This window comes from Cottoperca gobio, chromosome 17 (genome assembly GCF_900634415.1).
Source record: "Cottoperca gobio chromosome 17, fCotGob3.1, whole genome shotgun sequence".
Classification (NCBI taxonomy): Eukaryota; Metazoa; Chordata; class Actinopteri; order Perciformes; family Bovichtidae; genus Cottoperca; species Cottoperca gobio.
Genome location: NC_041371.1, coordinates 14,758,547 through 14,780,031, shown reverse-complemented (window position 1 = coordinate 14,780,031; position 21,485 = coordinate 14,758,547). Strand labels below are relative to the sequence as shown.

Here is a 21,485-nt window from a genome sequence, read left to right as displayed (position 1 = left end):
ATAAAAAAGAATACAAATTGACTGACTAATGGTAATAAATATGATGTTTGATTTCATTTTCAATTTTAGTGTGTTATTCGGACGCATTTGCAAGAGTTTTGAAAGATAAAAGGAAATGCGCCTCATTCTCTGCTTCCATTTTATTTTTTTCTCACATATATTTAACAGTTGGTAGTTTATACATACATTTAGTGGATAAGATATTAATAAATATTTACACAAAGTAGCTAAATCCATCCATTTCAGGAAACTACAACATTAAAATGCTGCTTACATGTTAATACATCAGTTATGATAATCCATTACAATAATAAAACATTTTTAATGTGACTGTATTTGAAAATTCTGTAGTATAAATACTTGGCTTATAATTCTAATTGACTTTAGACTTCCTATCTTCTCACCATTAAACCATTATACTGTCACGTTACCTTAATATACTTTATTTACTGTTTTTACAACAGATTACACCTATATATTTATTTATTATGCAGCATGGATAATTTTTACCTAAATAAAACATCTGAATACTTCTTCCACCACCAACAAACAGTGGATAGTTATAATAGCTGTGAACAAAACCCATGAAATATTGATAAATCCTCCAGGAAAATGTAACTTCTGCCAGTAAGGGGCGGTATTTCTCTACTTTGACGGTTGTGCGGCCAACCACCGAAGAAGAAGCCCGCTGCGGGCTGAGTAAACTGCTGCCCTGCTCTCTTCCAGCATCACCAGTCTCCACCCTCATCGTTTCTCTTCAGACTTAACGCACACAATACTGGATTCTATTGTCATCTGTCTACTTTAATCTAACATCTGATATCAGGTATTTTATCATGCCTTCATAACTGCGTTGCTGTTATACGTGTCAATAAACAGGACAGTGAGCGGAAAGGCTCGGGCGTTGGTTTGAGACGCTACCGTTATGTACCGCTTATTGTGACAGTAGGCCCGCCGGGTGCCATGGAGATTAGCATGCTAGCAGATAGCTGTCTGTGCTGACTAGCCGTTAATGAGATTATACAAATAACATAAAGTGTTCACTAAATGAGGGATTTATGATGAACAAAGAAAAGGTGAAATGGACACGCTAGCTTGTTTTAATTGTTATCTGTTGGAGTGGTGTTGGAGCATCTCGGTTGTCCGACTGCACTGGACAGTCGACACAAATCTACCATAATAGGATTAGGACATAAATATGACCCGTTTCAGATGGTGTGTGTGATGATATATGATTACTAGCTACACTGTCAATAACCCTGTAACACCAAAACATCCACTGCTCCCATTATAGATTAGACTTTTACAGTTTTTAATGCACCATTTAATACAAAATGTACAATCATCTGTCACTGTCGATATACATCCTACATATATACAGTATATAGACATGTAGACATGCACATACTGTACATAATCATCCTGTCCATGTATATCTTCTCAGTATTTTTTTCTTAGTTTACAACTCACAGAATACTTGACTTGTATATTGACGTTTTATTTTATTGTTGGTCATTTGTTGCTCGTTATAAGTATTTATATTTACACATATTCTTTACCTTTATATGTCCAGATGTGTTGTCCTTGTTTCTAGCTTTCTGTTTCCTTGTAAGTGCATTGAGAGCAACGTGTACACGTACTTGGCTAATAGAGGTTATTCTGATTTAAAACGGTGCTAGCTCTGATTTCTTTATGTCTAAATGTCAAGCTAATACACTGATAACATTTATTTGTAAATGTAAGTGAGGGATTCATAATTACCAAGCCTAATAGCTTGTATTTTGATTTTATATTTTTGGAATAATACACCCTCTCAGTCATGCATGGTTAGCCGTGTCATTATGGAGAAAACAGATAAAGAGAACATTGTAATCAACAGCTGGGTGGTGTTCACATGTTACCATTATGACAGGCCCAGGGCTACCGTGCAACTACATCAGAATCACGTGTGCAGTTTGCGTGCTGTAACAGCTGGTTTTCTGATGCTAATGTTTAATGTAATTACCCATTGTATATAATATATCTTTCTCACTCAATCACCCACCTATTAGAAATTGTTTTTGACCAACTTGGCCTCTGGAGAAAGCAAGACAGAAAAAGCTTCATTCTACTTACATGATACAAATGTCAAAGCAATTAAACTGTTTCTACATGTTTAAGATACGATTGCATCAAATAGAGACCGGCTGTCAGCACTGCGAGTCATACAATCATTTTTCTCAATTAATTTATTAATCATTTTGTCTATAAAATCACATTCCTTGTTTTATCCAACCAACACTCCAATAGATTTAGTTTACTACTACCATGTAGGATAAAGAAAAGCAGGAAATCTTCAGATTTGAGAAACTGAAAATGGAGAATGTTGAAAAAGGACTAATCTGTTCATCGATTATCAAAATAGTTGTCGATTTATTTTCTGTCAATCGACCAATCAATTTATCAACATTCCAGCTCTGAAATAGATCTGCAGTGTAGGGTGTCAAATGGTCTCCTTGCTCAGAGCTGATTCATAAACTGGTGTAGGTTTGTAGATACACCTCAACGCTGAAATTGACTCATAGGACAAATTAAGGGGATTTAACTGATCCCTCAAAGATGTTTCTTTTCCCCTTTGCTCTGTCTTCACTGCAAGGTCAGATGTCATTTTAAGTCACAGTACATGGATGGCTACACATGTAGAGACTCTGGGCCTGTTGCTCCAGGTGATCTCTAATGTTGCCCACAGTGAGGCTTTGACTCTTTTTTTAAGCAAAAAAAATGCAAAACAGTTAATGTCTCCAGCTGAGACCTTTCTGCTTTTTCTTGACCTTTAAATAGTAATCTGACTATCGTTTGTTTTGTTTGTTTTGAACATGTGTTTTTTTATAGCTTTTATTAGACTATACGACCAATAGTTCAGAAAATTATTGTCAGATTAAAGTAATGAAAATATTTGTTAGTTGCAACCCCACCAAACACCCTGTAAGCCTCGTATTTACATTCAGACATTAAGTTGACGGCCCTGGTCGGGGCAGCTTTTTATGAGTGAGGCAGATTAATGAACTGTAACTAAATAACTAAGAATTCAAAGAGAAAAAAACAAAAGCTAGGAGTGAAGCGTTTCTCAAAGAGTCTCTTTATTGTCCTCTAACATACTCTCTTCCTCCTGCAGTATGTCTGACAAGAGTGAGCTAAAAGCTGAACTGGAGAGGAAGAAGCAACGGATCGCCCAGATTCGAGAGGAGAAGAAAAGAAAAGAAGAGGAGAAGAAAAAGAAGGATGTTAGTAGTAGAAACAATAACTTAAACTTAATGTCACGTATCACTGAAGAACATACTGGGCTGCTGCTTTGTTTTTAGCTTGTTCTGTACTCTGTAGGGAGAGTCAAAGCGGGGAGGTGAGGCGGGCGGTGGCCATGAAGACTCTGATCTGGAGAGGAAGAGGAGGGAGGCGGAGATGCTGCTGCAGAGTGTCGGCATCGCCCCCGACATGCCCCACGGTAAACAACGCCCGCATGCTTCTATTTTTATCTCTCACCCTCAATTATCTCCCATCGTTTTCTGGTTGTTTGCTTGGAATTGCAGTGTTTATAAAAGTCACCTCTAACTTTGTGGTCTGGCTTGGTTTGCCACTCCCCCCCACCCCCTCACCCCCCCCCCCCCCCACTCACACAATATCTGAACATTTTACATGTTGTTAACTGTTTGTGCATGACACCTAAAACCTGCCTGCCATTTATTTTCATTCTCTCTTCTCTCCCCTTTGTCTGTCCTTTTGTGTTTTGTCCTCCTTACTGCATGCAAACTCATTCACACACTTCTTCCATACCTCCCTCACTCACTCACTCACTCACTCACTCACTCACTCACTCACTCACTCACTCACTCACTCACTCACTCTCTCCCTCACTCACTCTCTCCCTCACTTACTCTCTCCCTCACCCATGAATTGACTTACACACATGCACACACACTCACAGCTCAGCCCCTAAGGGTAGTAACAGAAGATACCTGTCTGTTTCACTACCTAGTCCCCGCCCCCATGTCTCCCTCCAACAAATCAGTGGGCAGCGATGCAGGAAGCCAAGATTCTGGGGACGGAAACGCAGGACCAAGGTCTGTGTGTGTGTGTGTGTGTGTGAGACAGAGAGAGAGATGGGGATTGGTTTTGTTGTTTTAGGTCATTGTTTATGTAATTGTGGGTTGTACCTGCATGCTAAGTGTGTGTTTATTAATGTGTTAAATATACTTGATGAATTCTGACCTGTCTCCTCTTTGTCTTTTCACGGCACGCTGATGTTTCTCAATTAACACGCACTCCGTTCTTCTTCTCTCTCTGTCTTTCTTCCTCTCTCTTGCTCCGCTGTCTTTCCCACCTTTCACATCTTTTACTTGGGTTACCTTTGCCTGTTCTCTGTGTTTGGTTTCATCCTCTTTGTTTTCCTTTTTTTTCCTGTCTGTCCTGTCTTTCTCTTACTAACACCATCTGGTGGTTTGGCTGTATTAGGACATTGCATTGGGATCCTGACCCCTCTACTCTGCAACTCCACTCCGACTCTGAGCTGATGGGGTACTGCTCCTCCTCTCTCCTTTAGCTTGTCTTCCAACTTTATTCAGTTTTTATGGTTTCATCTTAGATTTGTCTAAATGTGTTAATATTATGTCTGTACATCATTATTTATGTCTCTACATGTAAAATTTGCATTCAGTTCTGCTTTCGTATTGAGAACCTGTGTATGTGCGTGCTTATTTTCACCATGGTATGTGTGTGTAGACGTGGAGCCGTGAGGCTGGGCATGTCCAAAGTGACCCAGGTGGACTTTGCTCCGAAGGAAATGGTGTCCTACTGCAAAGAAACACAGACACCCACTGATGCACCGACACACACCCATCAAAAAGCAGGTAAACAAACATAGACATGTTTTCCCAACCTTTTGCCTTAGCTTATTTAAAACTGAATTCATTCAATCTGTGTGTGTTCCAGATGAGGAAGAGGATGAGGAGATAACTGCTCCCCCTACAGCAGATGATGCCCAGGAGGAGAAAGATGAACATGGCGAAGGGCAGGACGAGGGTAAGGACAGTAGTTTTTTTGTAACATATAAACTGTTGTATAAAAGTATGAGCTGGACTAGCTGTTTGTGGATACCAATAACTATAGCAGGCAATCCGCTGTGCTTTAATAATGCTGATTAATGAAAAGAACTCTTACTCTTATCATATAGAAATATGCAACCAGTAAGCAAGATCTTTTCTAGTATCTTACCTCTTTGTTGACTTCGCTGTGTATAGACAGTCCCAAAGAGCTGACAGAAGAAGAAAAGCTGCAGGTCCTGCACTCCGAGGACTTCCTGTCGTTTTTCGAGCGAGGCAGCAGAATTGTGGAGAGAGCTCTGGCTGAGCATGTGGACGTCTGCTTCGATTACAGCGGCAGAGATCTAGAGGATAAGGAGGGGTGAGGCACATGGAAGAAGAAAAAACGTTGTGTAAATGGAGAAGATGGAAGGTAAATCACAGACAGATGGATAGACAGGGTTGATGATCATCTATTTTTTTCTTGTCTTTTTGGTCCTTCGCAGTGACTTGCAGGCAGGTGCAAAGCTGGTTCTGAACAGACAGTTTGCAGATGAGCGCTGGACTAAAAACAGAGTGGTCACCTGTCTCGACTGGTCACCTCAGGTGGGTTTGTTATTGATCCCCACAGAGAAATGAATCCGATTGCATGTCTGAAGCGGCACCCTCGGCAGGCGCTCAGTCAGAACAGACTCACTGAAAATCAACTGTGAAAACTATGTTGAAACATTTGTGACTCTTAAGTGAGTATTTCCTTGCTTTACTGCTACTTCTGTGCATCTATAATCAGCTGCTATGTTCTTCTCAGTATCCAGAGCTGCTGGTGGCCTCGTATAACAACAACGAGGATGCCCCCCATGAGCCTGATGGAGTTGCACTGGTCTGGAACCTGAAGTACAAGAAGGCCACGCCCGAGTACATCTTCCACTGCCAGGTTAGGAAAGTATTCACATGGAATTGCGCTACAAACCACTGGCATACAGTCATTATTTTTAGGAGAGTTTAACGCAAAATCAACCGTTTTAAGCTTAATCCAACCTTTCTTAGGCAGAAGCAGATCTTTTTTAACTGTTTTATTTTCTTCCTCCAGTCAGAGGTGATGTCAGCAGGGTTTGCAAAGTTCCACCCCAACCTGGTGGTGGGTGGGACATACTCCGGACAGATTGTTTTATGGGACAACAGGAGCAACAAGCGCACTCCTGTTCAGAGAACTCCCCTGTCTGCAGCTGCACACACGGTAAGACACTGGAGCTCACACACCCTATTCTCTACACACACTCACAAACTACTCACGACACAGCAGTATGTTTTTTTGTGGTAGTTTTTCGACCAGTTAGTTTTTTCTCTTTTTGTCTGGCTGACTTCTCCTGGTAAGTGTATGTTGTCTAACTCCTCTATCTGTGCTCTGCTGTGCTCAGCATCCAGTCTACTGTGTGAACGTGGTAGGAACCCAAAACGCTAACAACCTGATCAGCATTTCCACTGATGGCAAAATGTGCTCCTGGAGCCTGGACATGCTCTCCCAGCCACAGGTACATTGAACTTGTATGGATGCTGCACTGACATGCTGTCATGAACATCAGATGGTGGAGTCTGAGGCTGCGTGTGGTTTTCCTCGCAGGACAGTCTGGAGCTGGTCTTCAAACAGAGCAAGGCGGTGGCCGTCACCTCCATGGCCTTTCCTCTGGGCGACGTGAACAACTTTGTGGTGGGGAGCGAGGACGGCTCGGTTTACACAGCCTGTCGCCACGGGAGGTGTGTGACCTTTGACCTCTGTCGTCATTAGCACCAAAGGACAGATTTCATGTTTGGTTTACAACTAGCATGAAGCAACACTTTGACTTCCAACAAATGCTGGAAAAGCCTTCGGGTGAAAGAAGGTAATTAGTAGAGAGTCCTCACAGTCATTTGTATGTGTGTTTTACAGTAAGGCGGGTATTACTGAAGGTGTTTGAGGGCCATCATGGTCCGGTGACCGGGCTGAGCTGCCACAGTGCTGGAGGACCCGTCGACTTCTCTCACCTCTTCATCTCCTCCTCTTTTGACTGGACTGTCAAACTCTGGAGCACCAAGGTGAGACATTTACAGCCACACACAAGCTGTTATACTATTAGATGCACTATTAGTCACATTTCTTAACATTAATCCATTTCTCCCTCCATTCTTCTGTACAGAGTACCCGTCCGTTGTACTCGTTCGAGGACAGTTGTGACTATGTTTATGATGCCATGTGGTCTCCAACACACCCTGCTCTGTTTGCTTGTGTGGACCTGGCTGGACGCCTGGACCTGTGGAACCTCAACAATGATACAGAAGTACGCACTTTCACAATGCACTGAAACCTAAAAACTTTATTTCACCTTTTAACGGAATAGTTTGACATTTTGCACCGCCATGTTTCTACAGTAGCCCAGAACAGACAAACACTGGCTCTAGAGAGGGCCTCTTACATTTTTTACGTTACCTGAAGGCCAGCGTAGGTCTCGCCTATAGATGCCACTAAATCCTACACACTGCACCTTTAACTAGCAAAAAGACTGGATACAGGGAGCAACATCTAGCCTGGCTCTGTCAAAAGGTTACAAAATACACCAACCAGTAGCTCTATAGCTCACACATTGCGTCTCGTTGTTTAATCTGTACAAAAACTTTATAAAAAATCGAATTAATCAAATCTATCTCTTGGCAAGAAAGCTTATACTGCCAAAATGTCCTTCAAGCACAGATAAACAATAGCATCACAAGCTAAAAGTCCTAATGTTATATCACAAGCATGAACAGGAACATGTGGTGGTCTTAGAATGGGAACACAGCTGATCATCAGCCTTATTGTAAGCTGATGTTTGTTTTTTAGGTACCCACTGCCAGTGTGTTTGTGGAGGGGGCTCCAGCCCTGAACCGTGTGAGATGGGCTCCCTCCGGAAAAGAGATTGCTACTGGGGACTCGGACGGACAGGTGCAGGTCTACGACGTAGGGGAGGTGAGAGGCTGCTTTGGTTATTTTCTATATGGGATTTACTTACCGTTTTACTTTTTGCCGTCACTCTCTCCTTGACATGCTGATTATGCGCCTTTCTTTCTGCAGCAAATCTGCGTGCCTAAGGCTGACGAGTGGACACGCTTTGTCAGGACGCTGGCTGAGATCAATGAGAACCGAGATGAAGCTGAGGAACTGGCCAACGTCTGACAAACCCCACACTGACAACTACTCATACATTTCTCTCCAGTACACTACACCCCCTATAGCACACTACACCACACGGCCAGAGGGGCTGCGCTCTCCTCTCTCTGGCTTCCAGCTTTTCCACCTACTACTACATGAATTGGCCTGAGGAGATTTGCAGAGCTAGAACGGATAGAAAAGACAGTTTTAGATGTGTTTTTAAATGTGTCGAGAGTTTTAGAGTAAAATTGTAGGGACGATGAATGTCACACGTAGCAGTAGTACAGAAACCACAGTGAAGTGGTCGAACGTTTAACTGACAGGGAAGTGATTTTCAGAATAGATGTGACTTCTAGCTTTGAGAACATCCTCAGGGCTCCAGAAACTGCTCTTCTCCTGAGGCCTCAACCAACTCAGTCCTTTTTTTAAATATGCAAACCTTTGTACCTGCACCTTTTTATTACCATTTGAGTGTTTTTACATGTTTTAATATTTTCCCAGACACGCTTGTGCACATGGCTGTCAAAGTGTTTCAGCAGAGTGAAAACAGAAAGGCCGACATATCACTATCAGATCCTCTTTATCCTCAGCAGCACTTGAATTTAATGACTAAATGCTTACTTACACATGCACTCTGGCCTGTGCAGAAGTGTGTCATTCTTACATTTCAACCACTATAATATTTAATATTTATTCTGGTGGTTGCACTTATTTAAATATTTTGTGTATTATTCAAAAAATGCTGCTTTGTACTTAAAGCTTGAGTAGTACATTCCTAAGACTAGCACTACAAGCTTTTTACCAGGCAAAATCTGTTACTATATTTGCCTTGAATTTATTGACACTAGTACAGTTTAAAAGTGATTTCTGTACCAAAGGTTATTGTTTTATACTCTGTACCTGTAGTAGAAACAGTTTCCTGACTTGTCCTCTTTATGAGGATCCAAATAAACCACAATAAGGTTTAAATGGTGTAAAGCTGAGGTTGGAAACTTACCTTTTACCGCAGAACATGAATTGATTATTATTTTCACTTTCCATTCAATGTATAATTCCTTCCAGGATGCAGCTGGTATACATTTCAGCTTTAAATGCTTTCTCTTTAATGTTTAAAATGAGCTAAATGCTAAAAGAATGCACTGTAGCAACCATATTTGATATAACCTGAACAAGATGAGTATTCTGCATAGACTAATTGTACTGTATTCTTCCCTGTTACGGTTCCTGATACAGTTAATGGTTGCACTTTTCCCATTGGAATAAAAGTCGAGACGTTGGTAAAATTAAAACCATATGGATGATTTATTTCAATAAAATACAATGACTGAATTGCGATACATTTAATTTATTATCTAATTCTCTTCTCATGATTCTTGTTTTATCAAGAAAACACTTAATTGAAAAGTTCTGTACATCAGTAAGAGCGACTCTCAGAGACAAGGACCAAAGGCCCCACATTGCCATAACTTTACAGTTACTATATAATGATGCTGACTGAACGTTACGTTATGGAGCTTGTAACATTTTCTTTTCTGTCAATATGTTGTCTCAGTACAGTTATACAATATGTACAGTATTTAGCCTCCTGTCGGAGGACCAATCAAAAGTGAAGCCCCGCACACCATGCTAAACAATCTTATATTTTCTACGCCAGCTGTCCAATAAGAGAAGTCGTACTCGCACTGAGTATCAGACGGAAAACTGAGTAAAAATCAAATCAGGTACTCATGAGAGAGAGAGAGAGACAGAGAGAGAGAGAGGAGTGCTGGAGGCTCCGTTTCATATGAATGCTGGAGAGAAAAACACAAACATGGAGATGCCAGGAGCGTGCAGCCACTGAAGATACAACACAGTCGGCGCTCTGGTCTGTCTGCTCGGTTACATCCGCGGCCAGCTCTCCGCCTCTGGCTGGGGACCAGTGGAGCACAACTTGCCCTGCTGTTTTTTGTTCCTAAATAAATGGGCCCCTACTTGTGCGATGTGTTTAAACTGTGCATGTATCTATTTAAGTGTCTGGCTCCTGGTAGAGGAGGAGAGGGATGGCAAAGTGATGTGGCGATTCAGACCTCTATGGGTCCTGAGTCGGTGTGGCAGCGACTGGCTCTGGGTGATGTATAGAAACCACGCCGGAGGACTTGAATTTGGGAAGGTGGAGGCCAAATTTGTTCTCCACCCCGGCAAAGGTAGCTGCTGCCAGGCGGTAGCCTCCGACGTGGTCAGCGTTAATGGGAGGAAGCTCTGAGATGCGAGACTTGGGTGTGGGCTCAGATCCTGTCGGACGACTGCAGAGAGGAGAGGGAGTGATTTTACACAAACTTAATGACATTTTTGAATGTAGGAAGGGAAATCATTTTTCTTTAGCATTTATAGTTACATTTATATAAATGTTTGTAGGCAAGGAACAATATGAAAATTGCATCACAGATAAGTGAAAAACAAATCTTAAATAAGGTAATGACAACAAAAAGGCTGCAAAAGTGACAACTGCTCTCTCTCCTCTTAACAAAAAGAAGATCAACTTACTGTCCTCCAAAGTCAACGTTGAACCACTGCTGCAAGAGCTCATAAGTCACCAGAGTCACACCAAACTGAGGAGAAGACCGGCACATACGAGCTGGAGAAAAGACAGAGACAATTAAACACGGTTTACAAACTATCTGAGACGCACACACACACACACTCTCTGTCTATGCATGCAGGAGTACACAAACACGCACCTCCAGCTCCCTTCCACAAAGCCTTGAACCCCTCCTCTCTCATAATCTTCCTGAAGCAATCGATGACTCCTGTGTAAGAGGTCTGTCCCGCCCTCGCTGCAACTTGCAGACGTGTCTTGATGACATCAGCAGGAGTCACAAGGGAGGCTGCAGGGATACCTGGGAAATAGAGTTACGAAGAAGTCAGATGATGCATTCTTCAATGTAAAATGTGGTCTCTAAATGTGACTCCCCTAAAGTCTCCTAAATGTGATAATCCGAGGTTACCTGCAATTGCTCCAGCACTGAGAAGCTGCAGAGCTCCCAGCCTGCCGTGCTCGTCAGCAAACTGGCTCTTGAGGTGGGCGTAGGCAGGGGAAATAGATGGCAGAGAAGGGGATGTCTCTCATGAAACACGCTTTAGCACCCTAGACAGACACACAGAGAACAGACAGCTGTATGAGACTTCAGACTATGAAAGAGTAATGTGAAGAGAAAGAGCCAGTAAATGAAATAAGGGTCTTTTTCACACAGTGAGAAAATTCTCGGGCAGCCTGAGAGAAGACACATTACCTTGTAGAGGCCGAAGAAGCCCAAGTCACGGATCACGTTGACTGCGCTGACTCGAGGACCGGTGGTGATCTCGCCCGCCACCTGCAGGCGAATCTTCACAATCTCCAGAGGGTTGGTGAAGATCACCTGGGAGCCTCCAGCCTGGATCAATGGGGGAAAGAGCAGCTTGTTCATACATTTACATAAAAAAGAAATCACTGCTCCTGCATCTCACACGTACGCAGCCGAGGGATGGGAAGCCAAGTCTTGCTCATGAAAAGTATCAAAAGTAAAAAATTCAATCCTGATCAATCATTTACTTTGCCATTTCCTCGGGCGGTAAGGTGAGCTGGGCCAATGTGTGTAAGGATGAACAACGCTATCGAAAACAAAAAACAGAAAAATGTTGCATTGGACAATGGCAATTAAACTCTGGATGCAATTTAGCATTGCAGTCGGCTGTTAGTAATGTCATTTGAAGCGAGTTAATACAACAAATAAACTGACTGCATGCATGAGTTGCTTTTTAACTTCCTTTACAACTAAGCAGGCATAATCCCTCGAGCATTTCCTCTTATCTGGTGTTTAAGCATTCACAAGCAGATGGAGCGGAAAGTGTTTTGAACCTGGTACTTACACAACCACCAGCGAGAACCTCAGCAAGAAAAGGAATCGTGTTGTCCTTGGTGGTGAACTTGTCTCTCACAAGGTCATTCATCTGTGGGTCACAAACACAAGCAAAGACAATTCAGAGAAATGCTGGAAATCAGTCTATCATTGTCCTCTTTGCTTTTTAGATTTCCACTAATGTGATGTCTTTCATTCTATAGCATCATTTAATTTGTATTATTATTATTAACCAGGAGATCTTGCATTCGGTCGTTTGTGTGCATGTGTTAAGACCGTGACTAGACCGATCAGTTATACTTTTTTGGTGCTCATTTATAACTGTATGCTCAAGACCCTCTCGGGGTTGAAGATAATACATATTATAAAATAAATATACTAAGAAATTGGTTTTTCAAACTTGCGAATGACGATTACAATGATGTCTTACACCTTCGTTGACTGCCGATTCCTCACTACTCTTAACGGCTGCTTCAATAAATAAAAAACAAAAAAGATTCCCCTTTTGTTCAACTTGCATATCTGTATGTACCCTGTTCATATAATGTTCATTTGTTGTGTATAATTTCATTGTTAACATGCAGTCGACTTTGAGAAGCTCCTATCAAATAAATCAGTATTACCAATGTGAAATGACAAGTGTGTGTGCAAAGGGATTATAGAGTGGATGAGGATTATGCGTTTTGTCTGCGAGGGTAGATACTCACTGTGAGCTTGATGGCCTTCTCAGGTGCTACACCTATAAGCTGAGGGACCAGACCTGTGGAGCATCATGGGTGATTGAGTGACAGGAGAATCTCATGTCATTAGTGTTACTGAGCGAGCAAGAGAGGAGAAATCACAAAGAAATAAGAAGATGGATGAAAGATAAGGAAGCGTGAGAGAGGAAAGGAAGAACACTAATGAAAGTTGATCACAATAGGAGGATATTGTAATTAGTGCAACACAGCCCAAAATATACTATAATAAACCCACGCTCAACTCTACACATTGGAGACGGGCTCGAGTGTAATACTGTATAGAAAAGCTACAATGTGGTTGCATTTCCTATGTGTGGCGCTAAAGACTCATGTTATTGTAAGACGTGTAAAAGCCGAGCTTCGGTGTGAATAGTCTCATACAGATATAGGAGTTTGAATTTTTAGATTGTCGTGCTCTTTGGTGTGAAAACACAGAGTCTTACATTTGACTCATATTAAAAGTGGGTATCAGTGATGAAAAAGAACTAGGCACCTAAAATAAAATGCTTCTACTGAGCAAATGTATATTTAAAACTCAAACAGGTCAGCCGCACACAGTCGACCACATACTGGAGCCTCTTTCAGCAATTCTGACTGCAACTTCATGAGATTTAAGAAAAGATGGACATGGAGAGGAAAAAATACCATGAAAATGCAGAAAGATGAAACACAAAGACGGGACACTAAAACCCAAATCACTGGTGGTGTGACTGCAGACAGGGGACCTACCTCTATAGAAGCCGAAGAAGCCCTCGTAACGAAGCACCTTCTTAGCACAGTCGAAGCTGCTCTTGTACATCAGCTCTCCAACAAAGGATCCTGTGGACCTCTGGTTCTGCATACGAGTCTTCACCAGGTCAATAGGGTACACTGCCGTGGCTCCCGTGGCTGAACACAAATTCAGACTTAATAAAAAATGAGTTAACAATTTAGATGGATCAGATGCTGCTGTGCGTCCATCAGACAGCCATCTGCCTATAACCACAGGATAACTCACCTCCAGCGATGGAGCCCAGAGAGAACCTGTAGGCCGACTCTGCAGCCTGGAGCCACACAGGCCTGGAACTGTCCCCATGGGCCTGATGGAAAATCACATATGGGACCATAAATTTACATTATGAAAAAGTTTCTGATGATGTCAATGATACCATCAGTGTAAATTGTTTGTGGTGTGAATATAGAATATGTAATACATTATTAGTTCTGGTGTTTAACCCATTTGTGTCCAAAGACTATATTTAGTATGATACGGAAATGCTACGACATTTGTTCTGATCCGTCTTAAGTCTTGAAATCAAGTACAGACATACTTTGGGCAAGATCTAACGCCCTATGAGGACATCACATTTTTAGATCACATGACAAATCACAATTATCAATAATCATTAGGAAAAATGTTAACAGTGTGTATTAAATGTCTTCCATTTAAAATAAAATAAATGATACTGCATATGTATTCATGTCTTTGATATTTAACTAGTTCATACCAAACACTTGATTGTGCTCCTTATAGTTTCTGAGATACCGACATTTTCTTGTCATATTATAAGATCTTTGGGCTCATGTAACTACTGTTTTTTTCTTCCTAAAATATAATGAAATAAATAGGAGAAGCAGTGGTCCACTGTGCCTAAAAACTACATTTAGTACGATAAGAAAAACTCACTTTTCAGCTAAAGGTTTGGCCAGATTTTGACATTTTCTTCAGATTTGTGTTTATGCAATCCCAGAGAACACTTGGGGGCACAAATGGGTTAAAGATATTTCACAGATAGACAGTTCTGATCTGATTTTTATGTAATTGATTACAAATAAAGAGATTCACATGTAGAGTGCCACAAGCATCCTACCTGTTTTTGGGTTTCAGCCAGGTGGTAGGGCAGACATCCTTCCTCTAACGGAGCTATCCTCTCAATGTCAGCAAGATTCAGGCGCCTGATAGACAGATGTTTATTTCCCCGTTAGTAACCTCACCCTCATCACACAGATCATAACATTTTTCACTAATCGTCAGTAAATTACAGAAGACTTTAAGGGTATTTAAGGGTTTGGGCTTGACAGATTCTGATAGAGTGAGTGTTTACCCAGAGGGGGAGTGCAGGCCGGACAACTGGTACAGGATGTCAATTTCCATGGGGGTGATCTGACCGAACCTGTTGGCAGCATGAACAAACTCCTCTGCAGAGAGAGACAGATAAGAGGACATTACCTTTTTATAATAACATGGACATTTCTGAGACACGCATGCAGCATCTGTAGCTGAAAGTCACAGATACAACATCACAGTAATGTAACAATTTGTGCACCTTTGGTCACCAGCGTGTCCTTCCGCGTGCCAGACAGTGTGCTGTAGATCTTGCGAATCAGCTCCATGTTGTTCAGGAGGGAGTTGAAGGCATTGAAGTAAGAGAAGCTGACCAAGTGAGAGGTGTTGCCACCTGCAGCCTGGTAGAAGAAAGGCAGTGCAATCAGGCAATGGCTTTACCTTAAATAAGCTTTTTCTTTTCTTTTCTTTTTTTTTTAACTCATCCTGAGAAAGACAAGATGCACATATTTAAATATTACTTAATACTGCCTCATGTAAATTGAAAATATTCATTTCTTTTTTTATTGCGTGGGTTGAAGGAGGATAAACTTTACTCCATTATTGTAATTGTCATATTTTCTTTATTATTTTAGTATTATTCTTTATTACATTCAATCTGTATTCCTACAGAGCAAATCTTAGCTGGTTCTCTAACTTCTAACTTTATGTGACAAGAATCTCAGGGAACTCAGGTCAACACCTACAGCAACAGAATACTGAAGATCCTGAACTAAGCTTAACGGATGATTCAAACTACAAATGCACCGGCCCCCCAAGTTGAAAACGGCCAGTATTATCCTTTAAGGCTTATAACCCCAGAAACAAAGTGGATGAGGATTGACCTCTGCTGAGTGTGTACACTTTCATAGCACACGTCAGAGTAGATTATATTGCCACCAGCCAGTGATCAAGACATAAGTATTGTTTTCATAGTTTGAGGCAAATTAAGAACTTCACGTCCCTAAAGTGTTGTAGCCTAGTAAAATGAAAAAAAAAAAGAAAAGAGCTTCCAGCTCCGAAAATTAATTTAGAAAAGTCACAGCTGTGGTTATCTGAAAATAACACTCATCCTCCTCCAGTCAATCAGACTGCACACACGCAAACACTCACGGAGACAAGGTTTTCCTCCACAAAGGGTGTGAGCACGTGGTGTCTGATGGTGGCCATAATGTCACTGAAGTCCATTGCGGAGATGACGCCGTTCTTCCCTTTGTCCTTCTGGGCGAACGCCTGGCGTGCATGCTCCAACTGCAGCTCCTGAACACATGACACCACAAGGCTGAGTGTAAATAGATTATAACTTGAGAAAGTGTGTGTGTGTGTGTGTGTATAAAATCAGCGCACCTGCAGGAACTGGGTGAACTCGAGGTAGCTGAGGCGTTTCTTGCGGTCGTGCCCAAAGTGCAGATGGATGAACTCACAGTCCCAGTTGAAGGGAATGTGGTGGTGCACCGTGGTCTGGCTGAAGATGTCCCGTGCATTCTCTGCAGCACAAAATACACATTTGAAAAAGGCATCAATAATCAACTTGCTGGACAAATTTTCACTAACAATAGTTAAATAATTTCAATGCCATAACATTTAGCTTTGTGTGTGTGATGTAAGAAAGGAAGTAGAGGAAAGAAGAAAGAGCTATTATGGAAGTCCATCCATGTGTAATGACTAAGACTGAGAAATAATCTTGTTAACAATGCCATGTTAGGAAATTCTTTCTCCACAGTGCACTGCAGGGAAGCGTGTAAAAAGCTCTGCTGACACAGCACAGAAACACATCAGGCATGGATTGCATGCAACTGCAATTAAACTAGAACATTTCCTTCAAAAAACTGAAAATATTCTACACAGTGTACAGTGCTATATTGATTTAGTCCCTTTTTGTATTCATTGAAATCATCTGAATTGTACTCAAAGCCCACGGGAGAAATAAAGGAAACACATTGATCCGTACCAAAGGAAATGTTTCCACTTCCATTCTTGTCAAACAGCTGGAAGGCTACGATGAAGAGGGTGTCGGGCGCACACAACACAGACTCAAATGCAAAAAACTCCTGGAACGAGATCAGTCTGCCATTGTGGGTGTATGTGAAGAGAAAACAATAGTGTTACCAAACACATCAAAGACTTTGGAATGAAGCCAAGAATATGTCATACAGCATTGCTTAAAAAAGACTAGGTCACAGAAATCACACAAATAGAAAAACAAACACTTTCTCTGTGGATTGGGACAGATTTCACCATTTCTTATTTGCCATGTGTACATGGTAAAATACTTTGGTATTGACTGAAAGGCCAGACAGCAAATAATCTACTGCTGAAAAAAGTATTTCCTTTCTTGGTAAAAAGCACATTTATCACTTTGGTTTTCTAAGCAGATCCAAACACTAAGTCACATAGCCGGTAGTGTGTGTGTGTAATTTGCGCACACATAGCTGTATGTACAGTCTGGGAAATAAGATATAATCTTATCTGCAAGTAGCAATAATTCCAAGTACGGATCAGACATGGCTCAATAAATGGTCAATTAGTAATCATAAGCTGTGTGCAAGTGGGTGTGTGTGTTCATGCAGTGTGTCTGTCAGTACGTACCCGTCCTTTGTGGTGTCAGCGACAGCAGCAATGAGCTGTACAGTTTTGGGGTTGTGGTGGATCTGCGTGTGAAGTCCTAGATACCTCTGGACAAAGTCTCCTGAGGTCATGAACCTCTCTCCATCCTTGTCCGCTACACTGGCATACTAAGGGGAGAAACAATACAATCAGCACAGACAAAAAACTATTTTCACTTGACCCTAAATTAACCAACAAAAAGTGACTTTATTTAAGAAACAATCACAAAAATGTTTCTCTATACAAATAAATTACCACAAAAATGTGGATGTCTTTATGTAATCTGCAGAGCAAACAGTGTTTGTACACTTCCGGTTAGTTATCTCTGTCAATTGTGAGCAGAATGTACATAAGCTAGAGTTGATCCTTCCGAATAGCATGACTTTATATTAGCTGTAGCAGCTTTGTTAACCCTTCACAGCGCCCTAGCTAATGACCTGTTAGGTCAGAGGCAGGCGTGTGGAGCATGACACCTACACAGCTTTGAGACCCACAGGTCAGCAGTAAAACAGTGTAAGCTCTTTTTTTGTTAGTTAAACTGTAGTGTCACAAGCTGCGTAAACAACCTTACATCATGGCGCATGTTTTACTAAACAACACTGGCTTCTTCTTCCAGTGCTACTCTAACTATTTTTACCGATGCAAATTATTAACAAAAGTGTTCAAATCGAATTATTATCACGTTAGTGGATCACAAAAGCATCATCTCTGTCATTGGTCTTTTTACTAAACTTTGCTAGTGATTCATGCTGCACCTGAATAACCAAGGTCATTCATCCTTCAGTCGTGGCGCGACATGTCAGAATGACACCAGCCCACATTTGCATGAGTAGAAACACGTGCACTAATGTTTTTAGATTGAGCTCGTAAACTATTTGACCTATCAGGGTACCAACTACTGCTGGCTCACACACACACACTCAGCAGGCAGAACACAGTAACGCAAGCTGAAGGTTAACCATATCCACTCCTATTACACATTGCATGATCACACGGAGCAGTCTGTTATATCCTCTGACATGCAATACTCTTTACTCTGACTTTTAAAAAATGTATATACATAGCACGCGCTCTGGTATGACACTTTGCGCTATAAAGTACAAGGACATTCAGGTCATTGGTTGTGCTGTACTGGAAGCAGTGAAACAAAAACTGACCAAACAGGGTCTTGAACCCTGGACCCTCCGATTAAAAGAATGATGCTCTACTAACTGAGCTACCAAGGCTATCATGGAACTGCTGCCTCAAAAACACTGCAAACACATTCCCCTAACTTGTCATGACAATCAAAGCACACTGACAAGTGCAGCACTTCTCTTAACACTGAACACAGAACCAAAACAACAACTCCGCTCACAACAGCTGCTGCTGACTCGACAACTATGAACCACAAGTATGTTTAAGCTTTAAACTTCTGTCAGAAAACACAATGTCAGGCTAACCACACAAGCTATTGCAGTTACAGTCATTTATGCTTTAATGTCACAACAGGAGTCTGTGCTGCACCTTTAACTGTGGCTAATGCTGTAATTCAAAACCCATGACAAACATACAAGCTCATTTCGCAAGTGAAAACAGTCCTGTGTGAGCTATTTTCCACACATACAGCTACACAAATACATCTAACAGATATGTACATGGTGAGCACATATTAATATATCCATGCAAAATCTGACTTTCACAAAGAAACATTTAAGAATTTTGTTAGGATGAAATGTGTGCAAACCTTACCTTCTGGAAGATTGATTTCAGCTCACTTGGGTCCCCGCGCTTGGTAGATTGTACCTACAACAATACATATTAAAATAACATTATGACACTTTTAGACAATGCGAATATGTATTTTAACATCTCCAAAATAAAGCTGTAGGCGGTGTACAGGACATAACATGAAACAAACAAGCAGGCTGTTTTTGGTAAATGTCTCCATTACACGTCCACCGTGTAAAGGGGAAATCCTATGCGACAGACATGGCACACAAAGCTAAACTACACCCTGGCACATCCTCAAATTAAGCAGGTCTAAACCTGCTTAATGTCAGATGGCTAAACAAAACTCGACCAGACAAACCTCTACACAAGCTCAAACAGCTGGGTAGCCGGCTAGCAAGCACAAACTAATCGTATATGAAGAGGACACAAACCGTTGCAATGACATGTTAAGCCTTAAATCGGCAAATGCGATGGAAAATTGAAAAAGAGTCGACTGATGAGAAGAGATGCAACTTCAGCTAGCGTTTGGTATTCATCGCAGGCAGTAATAGCAATGGCTGTTTAGCTTTATCTCGCTAACTTGGAGGTTGTGGATGTCTCATCAAGGCCAGCCACCGCCGGGCGGCAGCTAGCACAGTGATGCTACAGCCGCCTCAGAGTACACCGCATCACAGACACCCTGCCCGGACAGGACCAGGAAGTCTGTCTTTGAAAAGTCCTATACAAGAAAACTAACAGAAGACATGCAGACATGTTAAAGTAGAGGGTTGAAAATTGCTAAGAGTGCGATGCCGAAGTCACCTTGGCCGCCATGCTGGTTTGACGTCACGTACAGTGAGGGAGTGAGAGAGGAAAGCGGAGGAAGGCGCGGCGTACGTCCTCGGAAGTGTAGTAGTCCGAAAACGAAACTGCGCAGCCTTTCATAAATCTTTACCGGTCAACAGTCAACCGATAAATGCCATAATCAGTTATTCAATACATTTACACCACATTATATGACAGTAAACAAAACAAAAACGGTTTTATTGTGACGGCGGAGACAACTGTATCCTGTACCATACGTAAACGCGCGCGTGCACACACTGAAGCTGATGCAAGTTTTTATTTTACACTAATGTGAAATTACAGATTCACATAATTATGTATGGAACCGGCGAGCTCTTTTGTCACTCTTTCTCCACCACTCCTACTATTTAATATTATTGCTAGCCACTGCCCCCCTCCCTCCCTTGTGTTGCGCCTACCTGCCTCTCCTGCGTCTGCATTTAGGTTCTGCCTCAGATTCCTGACATCTACTAAGTAAGAGTAGCAACACCACAGAGTAAAAATACTCTGTTACACTTAAAAGCCCTGCATTCAAAATCTAAGTATTAGCACTAAGATGCACTTATGTACAAAACGTGAAAGTAGGTCTACTTATTATACAAAAACAGCCAATTTCAGAATAATAGGCTATATTATATCACTGGATTATAGTGATATAGAGCATTGATGTGTAAACTTCACTAATGTTGCAGCTGGTAATAGTGGGCCTAATTTCAGTTATTTTATAAACTACATGGTAGCTGAATTATAAACTAATACATCATAATGTATTAGTTGATTTATATTTGTTATCAATATTCTAAATCCTGAAAGTAACTAGTATCTAATGTTGCCAAATAAATTAAGTGGAGTAAAAACCTTTTACTAAAAAGTACAATATTGAGTAGTGAAGTATTTCTCCCTGCAGTGGTAAGACTGTACAATCACCACAACCCCTGGTAGACCACAGGTGTGGCATATCAAGATGCTGATTAGACAGCATGATTACTGCACTGGTCACAATAAACACCACTCTAAGATGTGCAGTTTTATCTTGAAAAGAGACATTTATTAGGCACTGAAGAGGGGGTCAGAAAACCAGTCAGTATCTGGTGTGACCACCATATAGAGACATGAACATTGAATTCACAGGCAACAGCTCTGCTGGACATTCCTGCAGTCAGCATGCCACGTGCACGCTCCCTCAACACTTGTGGCATTGTGCTGTGTGATGAAACTGCACATGTTAGAGAGGTCTTTTATTGTGAGCAGCCTCACACACACCTGTGCAATAATCATGCTGTCTAATCAGTATCTTGATATGCCACACCTATGAGGTGGATGGATTATCTCAGCAAAGGAGAAGTGCTCACTAACACAGATTTAAACACATTTGTGAACAATATTTGAGAGAAATAGGCCTTTTGTGTTGATAGAAAAAGTCTT

At 41.5% G+C, this 21,485-nt stretch overlaps 2 protein-coding genes across 2 annotated transcripts; one reads left to right on the top strand and one right to left on the bottom strand.

Moving 5' to 3' along the window:
• The first annotated feature begins 674 nt into the window (after positions 1-674).
• LOC115022173 (cytoplasmic dynein 1 intermediate chain 2-like) lies at positions 675-9,546 on the top strand. The gene is given in 18 exon segments (XM_029453081.1): positions 675-826; positions 3,155-3,263; positions 3,361-3,481; positions 4,013-4,097; positions 4,489-4,551; positions 4,756-4,883; positions 4,966-5,055; positions 5,274-5,436; positions 5,561-5,660; positions 5,863-5,988; positions 6,145-6,291; positions 6,473-6,586; positions 6,676-6,809; positions 6,982-7,000; positions 7,002-7,127; positions 7,229-7,369; positions 7,909-8,034; positions 8,140-9,546. Coding segments are annotated over 17 exon segments (1,893 nt in total). The 5' UTR covers positions 675-826; position 3,155; the 3' UTR covers positions 8,242-9,546.
• Positions 9,496-20,205, bottom strand: LOC115022171 (calcium-binding mitochondrial carrier protein Aralar1-like). Its single transcript, XM_029453080.1, is given in 19 exon segments — positions 9,496-10,499; positions 10,741-10,831; positions 10,935-11,093; positions 11,202-11,289; positions 11,291-11,341; positions 11,487-11,627; positions 12,103-12,183; positions 12,800-12,852; positions 13,562-13,720; positions 13,830-13,911; positions 14,683-14,767; positions 14,917-15,010; positions 15,139-15,277; positions 16,029-16,175; positions 16,263-16,402; positions 16,867-16,982; positions 17,505-17,650; positions 19,254-19,307; positions 20,037-20,205. Coding segments are annotated over 19 exon segments (2,052 nt in total). The 5' UTR covers positions 20,049-20,205; the 3' UTR covers positions 9,496-10,285.
• Positions 20,206-21,485: the final 1,280 nt, after the last annotated feature.